The sequence below is a fragment of the Sceloporus undulatus genome, chromosome 1 (assembly GCF_019175285.1).
Source record: "Sceloporus undulatus isolate JIND9_A2432 ecotype Alabama chromosome 1, SceUnd_v1.1, whole genome shotgun sequence".
Lineage (NCBI taxonomy): Eukaryota > Metazoa > Chordata > Lepidosauria > Squamata > Phrynosomatidae > Sceloporus > Sceloporus undulatus.
The window spans coordinates 33,011,058-33,019,777 of record NC_056522.1 but is presented as its reverse complement, the minus strand read 5'-3'; the positions used below and the strand labels follow the sequence as shown (position 1 = coordinate 33,019,777).

Sequence of the window (8,720 nt, the reverse complement as noted above, 5' to 3'; positions counted from 1 at the left end):
CCAGCATTCATCACCACTAGCTATACCTGATAGGGCTTCTATGCAATTATTTTGAAAGAAGCATGATTCTACTCTGATCTACTGTCTTGGCTCCCTGTCTTGTTCATGCATATCTATCTTTTATCAAGCAATTATCCTCTGACAAATATCCTTGCCAGGCAATTGCCTTGAAAGGCCAAAATTGTCTTCAAAGAACAAACTGGGCACAAGGAGCTGGCTTTTTGCACTAAAAATGGGATTTGTTGATGATTTTTTTTTAATTCAAAGAAATCTACAGCAAAGGCAGCAAGTGAGGAGCAAACCTTTAGTCAGAACCTTGCCATTAAGTACAAGCTAGCAGCTGGGACATTCTTATAAAGTTATATTCCCAGTAGATTGAGCTCGCTACCAGAGACTGGTGAAAAGCCCAGGTCATCAGGGGCCTCAATGTTGGTGTTTACCAGAGGATTTTTTGAGGAGGAAGCCAACAGTCCTGTTTCAGTGATTACTAAAGACTTCATAATATGGACACCGATAGAACCACTGTAGTCACATGCAACACTTGTGGGATGTTTGTCTTCTTGCCTACAGAAGTGGAGAACTTCACATGCTCCTCCTCTTGGAGGAGAAAGTACAGCAGTTGGAGTCCAGAGCAGCTACACTTCAGCATATTAGGGAGCAAGAGGATTTCCTGGACACAATGGAACTAACAATCTTGGATGAGTACCATGCAGAGGAAGTTGCTGGGGTGGAGGAAGTCACTTCACATACAAAGGAGGCAGACAGCTGGAGAAATGTTACACAGAGAAGTAGGCCAAGAAGGGATTGTTCTAGGAGCTTGCAGCTAGAGAGTCAATTTGAAGCTCTTTCCCTTATCAAGAAGGACAGAGAAGAGCAGCATGGACAGACTTCAGGGACAGAGCAGGGGAGTCTGAGAGTCCCACCTGAGGTAACAGTTGCTGCTAAGCCTTGGAGGAGGCGTATGGTCATAGTGGGGGACTCCTTGCTGAAGGGTACAGAAGCAGTGATTTGTAGGCCTCGTGATAGGTGTGTTGTCTCCCCGGGGCAAAGATCCATGATGTGACAGAGAGGCTGACAAGACTGGCCAAGCCTACTGACCAATACTGCTTACTTTTGGTCCACGTGGGAACCAATGATACTGCAAGACACAGTCTTCAGAGCATCAGAAGGGATTATGAGGCTCTTGGTAGGAAGCTGAAAGAAATGGATGCACAAATTGTCATCTCGTTTCTTCTGCCAGTCGAAGAGCACAGTCCAAGAAGGGAGAGGAAAATAGCAGATGTGAATAACTGGCTCTGTAGATGGTGCCGCCGAGAACAATTTGGATTCTTCGATCATGGGCTGAGGTTCCATGAGGAGGGACTTCTTGCAACTGACGAGTTGCATCTCACACCAGTTGGAAGAAATGTTTTTGCCAACAGTCTCAAGAATTTGATCAGGAGGGCTTTAAACTGAGTTCCGTGGGGGAGGGAGACAATATCAAGGAAGGCAAAAGGGCTGGAGAAAATAGTCAAACTGACATAGAGGAAACAAGACAAATAGTGCAGGGACCCAACAGTGGGAGGCAAAAAACTTGCACAGGCAGCAAGTAAAGGGGAGTCATGGTCTGCAATGTCTCTACACTAATGCACAGAACATGGGAAATAAGCAAGATGAACTCGAACTCCTAGTACAACAAAGCAAATATGATATAATAGGCATCTCTGAAACCTGGTGGGATGAGTCTCATGATTGGAATGTAAAAATAGAGGGATATAACCTTTTAACGAGAAACAGGCCAAACAGGAAAGGAGGAGAAATAGCACTATATGTCAGGGACATTTACACCAGTGAGGAGATCCAGGACATCAATACTGGAAGCCAGGTGGAGAGCATCTGGATAAAAATTAAAGGGGAGGGAAACAACAAGAATGTTATGGTGGGATTCTACTACAGATCCCCTAATCAGATGGAGGAATTGGATGACTCCTTTTTAGAACAGATGACTACACACTCAGAAAGGAGAGATGTAGTAGTGATGGGTGACTTCAACTATCCTGATATTTGCTGGAATTCAAACTCAGCCAAATCCTCAAGGTCTAGCAAATTCCTCACTTGCCTGGAAGACAATTTCATTGTCCAAAAGGTGGAAGAGGCAACAAGGGGGTCAGCTATTTTAGATCTGATCCTAACCAACAAGGATGACTTGGTTAATGGGGTGCAAGTGGTGGGATCATTAGGTGGAACTGACCATGTTCTCCTGGAGTTTGTTACACAAGGGAAAGGAGAAGCCAGGCATAGTCAAACACTCATTTTAGACTTTAGGAGAATGGATTTCAGTAAACTTAGAGAATTATTGGAGGTGATCCCGTGGTCAGAAATACTAAAAGAGAAGGGAGTTCACGATGGATGGAAGTTTCTGAAAAGGGAAATACTGAAGGCACAATTTCAAACAGTTCCATTGAGAAAGAAAAATGGGAGGTGTCTCTTGAGAAACCAGGATGGATGACTAAGGAACTTTCAACTGAGTTAAGTTTGAAATGGAACATGTATAAGAAATGGAAAATGGGGGAAATCATGAAAAAGGAATTCAAAGAAATAGCAGGCATGTGTAGGGATAAAGTCAGAAAAGCTAAAGTGCAGAATTAATACAGGCTTGCTAGAGAAGTTAAGAACAATAAAAAAGGCTTTTTTGGATATGTCCGCACCAAAAGGAAGAAGGAGGAAATGGTAGGGCCACTGTGTGGAGAAGATGGCAAAATGCTAACAGGGACAGGGGCTGGAGCAGAGGATAAAATAGGGGAATTTCAGCACAGAATAAGTACAGAGATAGTATAGGAATACCTTGTTAAGCTAAATGAATTTAAGGCGGTTTACAGACCACCCTTTTGGGGCAGCCTGTTTCTGCCCCTTTCCCTGCTGGATCGGGGGCCTCAGCTGCCACAGCGGCAGCCTCTGAGGCCCCGATCTGCCGCTTTCTGCCACTTTCCACGACACCAGACAGCGGCGGGGAAGAAGAGAAAGGGGCCGCTTGGGCCCTTTCTCATTTGTGTTGCTGGTGCAGCTGTCTAAAAGCTGCGCTAGCGACACAAATTAAGGAAGGAGCTCCGTTTCGGAGCTCCTTCTGGCACCGTGGAAAGGGCGCCTCAGGCGCCCTCACACGGCACCAGTACATCACTTCCGTGCCGCTCCATTTGGAGGTGGTGCAGTCATGATGTCCCAATGGCGGCTAGCAACGCAAATTAAGGAAGGAGCTCCGCTTTGGAGCTCCTTCTGGCGCTATGGAAAGGGTGCCAGGATGTCACTTCTGTGCCACTCCGTTTGGAGGCGGTGCAGTCGTGACGTCCTAATGGCAGCGCCCATGTAGAATGGGAGCCGCCATTTTGTACGTACTAGTATGTACTAGGGTTAGGGCATCTGGAAAGGATGCCCTTTCCTAACCCTAGTACGTACCTAGTACATACTTTTTGCATGTCTGGAACGCACCTTAGTCTCCAGGACCAGATGAACTACATCCAAGAGTATTAAAAGAACTGGCAAATGTAATATCGGAGCCACTGGCAATAATCTTTGAGAAATCCTGGAGAACAGGAGAAGTCCCAGCAGACTGGAAGAGGGCAAACATTGTCCCCATCTTCAATAAGGGGAAAAAAGAGGATCCCAACAATTATCATCCAGTTAGTCTGACATCAATACTAGGAAAAATTCTAGAGCAGATCATTAAACAGAGAGTCTGTGAACATCTAGAAGGCAATTGCATAATCACAAAAAGTCAACATGGGTTTCAGAGAAACAGGTCATGCCAGACAAATCTGATCTCTTTCATTGATAAAATTACCAGCTTAGTAGATGAAGGGAATGCTGTGGATATAGTATATCTTAATTTCAGTAAGGCCTTTGACAAAGTTCCCCATGGCATTCTTGAAAACAAGCTTATAGAATGTGGGCTAGATAAGGTAATTCTTACATGGATTTGTAATTGGTTGACCGGCTGAACCCAAAGGGTGCTCAACAATGGCTCCTTTACATCCTGGAGAGAAGTGACCAGTGGGGTCCCACAGGGCTCTGTCCTGGACCCAGTGCTATTCAACATCTTCATCAATAATTTGGATGACAGAATTGGGGGCATACTTATCAAATTTGCAGATGACACCAAATTAGGAGGAATAGCTAATACTCCAGAGGACAGGATCAAAATTCAAAATTACCTGAATAGACTAGAAAGCTGGGCCAAAGCTAACAAAATGAAGACGGAGAAATGTAATGTACTGCACTTAGGGCGGAAAAATGAAATGCATAGATATAGGATGGGGGACACCTGGCTGAATGAAACTACATGTGAAAGGGATCTAGGAGTCCAAGTAGACCACAAGTTGAACATGAGCCATCAGTGTGATGTTACAGCTAAAAAGGCCAATGCAATTTTAGGTTGCAATAAAAGTATAGTGTCTAGATCAAGAAAAGTAATAGTGCTACTGTATTCTGCTTTGGTCAGGCCCCACCTGGAATACTGTGTCCAGTTCTGGATACCACAATTCAAAAAGGACATTGAGAAACATTGGACATGGAGCATGTCCAAAGGAGGGCGACTAAAATGGTGAACGGTCTCAAAACCATGTCCCATGAGGAACGACTTAGGGAGCTGGGGATGTTTAGGCTGGAGAAAAGAAGGTTAAGACGTGATATGATATCCCTGTTTAAATATTTGAAGGGATGACATATTGAGGAGTGAGCGAGCTTGTTTTCTGCTGCTCCAGAGAACAGGACCTGGAACAATGGATGCAAGCTGCAGGAAATGAGAATCCACTTCATCATTAGGAGGAACTTCCCAACTGTAAGGGTTGTTCGACAGTGGAACACACTCCCTTGAAGTGTGGTGGATACTCCCTCCTTGGAGGTCTTTAAGTAGAGGCTGGATGGCCATCTGTCGGGTATGCTTTGACTAAGATTTCCTGCATGGCAGGGGGTTGGACTGGATGGCTCTTGTGGTCTCTTCCAACTCCACGATTCTATGATTCTAAGTAATGATATAGATGCATAACTGGAAGGCTGGTGGGAATGCTGCTGATAGGTGTTTGGGAGGCTCAACTTTCTCCCCAACACCTGCATTCTACTTTAGTCTTGACCTTCTCACTACCTCTTCTCTGCTACCTCACACAGAGAATGGCATGAGACAGCTGTACTTATACAAGCATGGAAATTGTTTATCTTGGTAAGAGCAAGTTTTATCTACTCTGCTTAATTCTTTTTATCTTAAGTCCCCCTGGGGTTATTCCTTGTTTTCTTGAACATCGTGATTCATTTCCTTGACTATGGATGCTTAATAATAACTTAGTATTAATCCAGCTGTTATGTTCATCCACAGGCTTCCCTCCTAACCCCTTCCTCGTTCTCTCACTTTTCCCAGTGGAATTCCTTAGGGGATTTTCTTTGCTGGGATGTTTCCCCATTTCCATAATGAATATGTCAAGCAAGCCTCTTCTCAGACTGCCCATGGAAGTATACCATTTGCTAAAGAACGTAAGAAACTTTAGGCATAAAGCTCTGATCTCACCACTGGGTCACAAATGCAAATCCCAGCAGTCCCTGTGTTTTCTGCTCCTGCACATACTATCTTGCCAGAAATACAACATCCAGGAGCTATGTTATCTTCTTGGGAGCTTTGATGCAAGAGGGAGACAGAAAAGTTTTATTTTACATGAGGAGATAGCCCTATTTGTGCCCATTCCAAAGTGTGGGGACATAAACTCAGAGGGAGAACTAAGGTAGCACAAGCTGCCTTTATCCAGCATCCCCACAGGCACTATTTCTGCCCTCTCAGCTATTGATCATCATGTGCATCTTGAGAAAGTTTGAAAGGAGCTGGTGTAGACAGAGATGCTGCATGGTGGTGGTGGGGCTTGAATGTGTGTTTCTCCCCATTTTAACATGAAAGGGTAAAAAAATAAAAGCAAAAAGAATTTCTGTAACAATACTCACATGCATGGAATATTAGACTATGCACATTGTGTGCTGGAGAACCAAATTACAGAAGGGAAGGGATTCACAGACAACATAAGCAAGATGAAAGGCCAGCCATATACATACCTATGTGGTTGGCATGCCATCTTTATTATGTTACCTATCTATCTATCTATCTATCTAGGGCTGGAATCCTGTAACATGAAGGTCCCGCAGTCTCCATTTACTGGGCAGCAGCTGCTGTGATCAATTGTGTGTGGGGAGTCTGTTGTCCTGTTCATTGGGTTGGGAAGAAGATGGCTGCCATTCCTTGCTCCCCCTTGGCAAGAGGGACAATTATGACAGGGACCCCTTGTAACGAAGAGCACGCCCAGCTAACCAATCAGAAGGCAGCTGAGGACCAGCCAATAGCATGTAGGCTGGAAGTTTTGAAGATTCCGAACTGACAGTTGGGGAGTCAGTTGGAACTGGGACAGTTTAGAATGGCAGTTAGGGTTTAGAACAGGGGTCGGCAACCTCCGGCCCGTGGGCCGGATCCGGCCCGCGGGCGCCTTTCTGCCGGCCCCCGCTCCCTCTTGCCGCCGAAATTGCCGCCGATTTCGGCGGCTTCAGCCGCCATTTTGCTCTTCGAAATGGCGGCGAAGTCTCGCGCAACCAAAAAGATCGTGTGAGATTTCGCCGCCATTTTGAAGGGCAAAATGGCGGCGCCGAGGCCCGCTAGCTGCGCCGGAGCCCCGAAACGGGCTCGCAGCCAGCATGCAACAGGGCCCTCATGGGAGGCCACGGTGTCGCTCGGAGCCCCAAAAGGGGCTGCCAGGAGCCGCAAACGGGCCTCTGTGAGGCCTGCTGTGACGTCAAGAAGCCCCGAAACGGGGCTCCCAGAAGCCAGCAAAGCTGGCCCTCTGGGAGGCCCGAGGGCGTCCTCACGGAGCTCGAGAACGGGGGCTCCAGGAGCCGCAAGGGCCTCTGGAATGCGCCGCTGGGTCCTCCGGAGCCTCTGAAAAACGTGGGGGCTCCAGGAGCCTCAGAAACGGGCCTCGGAGGCCCGTTCGCGCTGCTGGGGCCCCCCAGGAGGGCTCCTGCCTGCGATAGCGAGGGGGCCCCTGGAGCGCCGTTGCCGCCAAGCTGGGGGACCATCCCATGAAGGACTGGTCTGGGACATCAGCGGTAGCCCTGGAGAGGGCCCGTTGCCGCTGCTGGGGCCCTGCCCAGGAGGTGCTCCTGCGACTGGCAGGGGCCCCTGGGAGGCCTTTGGTTGCTCCGGCCGGCTGCTGGGGCCTCCCGGAGAGGTCTCCTGCGACGGCAGGGGGCCCCTGGAGGACCAGTTGGCCCACCAGCTGGGGGGCCTCTAGGAGGGCCCTGCGACGGCCAGCGGCCCCTTGGAGAGTGCAAGTTGCCAGCCGCTGGGGCGACCTGCAGGATGGGCTCACTGCGGAAGGCAGCAGGGCCCATGGGAGGCCAGTGTGTCGTCGGCTGGGGCCCTGCCAGGAGGGCTCCTGCGACGGCAGCAGAAGGCCCGGGGAGCAGTTGGCCGTTTCGTTGGTGCCCTCCAGGAGTGGCTCCTGTTACAGCATCGGGCCCCCTGGGAGGCCAGTTGCTGTCCCGTGGCCCTCCAGGAGAAGGCTCCCTGCGACGGCGAGGGCCTCCCAGAGGCCGTTGCCTTGCACCAGGGTCCTCCAAGTGGGTCTCCAACTGCGTCAGCGGGCACCGGGGAGGCCCGTTGCCGTGCGCAGGTTCCGTGCAGGAGGGCTTCCCAACGGGTTGGGCAGCGGGCCCCTGGGAGGCATTAGTTGCAGTCACTGGGCCTCCAGGAGGGCTCCTTCGACGGCAGCAGGGCCCCATGGGAGGCAAGTTGCCGTGTTGGTGCAGCTCTCCAGGAGGGGTTCCCGGGGCGGCGGCAGCGGCCCCTTGGAGGCCATTTGCCCCGGCGTATTTGAGGGGCTCTCCAGGAGGGCTCCGGTGGCGGCAGCGGGCCCATGGGGAGGCATTTGTTGGGCCATTCAGAACAGGGGTCCTCCAGAGGGCTCCAAAGCCGGCGGCAGCGGACCCTGGGAGGCACGTTGCCGTCGCAAGGATGTCACTGCCAGGAGGGTTCCAGTGGCAGGCATGCGGGTCCCCTGAGAGGCCAAGTTTCCTGTCCCTTGGGGCCCTCCTGGAGGAGCCCAAAGCAAAGGCAACGGGCCTCTGGGGAGGCCCGCGTGCCGGCGCAGGAAGCCCTCCTGGAGGGCCGAAAGGACAGCAGACTGCACTCCCAGGAGGGGCCCGCTGGGAGGCCAGTTTTCGACCTGCAGGGCCCTCCAGGAGGGCTCCGAACCGGCGGCAACCAAGGGGCCCGGGCGTCAGGGGCCAGCAGAAGACTGGGAAGGCCTGCAGCGCTGGCGTCCCCCGCCGGCTCTTCCTGGCCTCGTGACCAGGGCCTCTGGGGGCCCCGGTCAGGGGCCGGCAAAGGGAAGGTGGCATGGCCCTTGGGGGTGGGAAAGCTCCTGCCACTGGGGGTGGAGAGGACGCCGGGGGGGAAAACCGCATGGGTGGAAGCTCCTCCTCGAAACATGCGGCCCCACCGACCCGAGGTGGAGAAGCTCCACTCCCCTGCTATCGGCCCCGACCGGTTGGTCTGAGTGACACCAACCCGGCCCCCGGCTGCAAAATAGGTGTGCCTACCCACTGGTTTAGAATCTTGGGGGAGAGAGGACGGAGGTCCAGGAGTTCCTGAGGGAAGGTGTTAGTTAGAGGCGTGGAAATCCTGAGATGAGGGTGGTTCCAGGGCTCGCGAGAAAGGA

At 50.9% G+C, this 8,720-nt stretch overlaps 1 protein-coding gene across 1 annotated transcript; it reads right to left on the bottom strand.

The window, feature by feature from the left end:
- Positions 1-7,101: 7,101 nt before the first annotated feature.
- Positions 7,102-8,400, bottom strand: LOC121914598 (proline-rich protein 2-like). Its single transcript, XM_042438195.1, has one exon. It carries the CDS (start codon positions 8,398-8,400, stop codon positions 7,102-7,104), a length of 1,299 nt encoding a protein of 432 aa, XP_042294129.1.
- Positions 8,401-8,720: the final 320 nt, after the last annotated feature.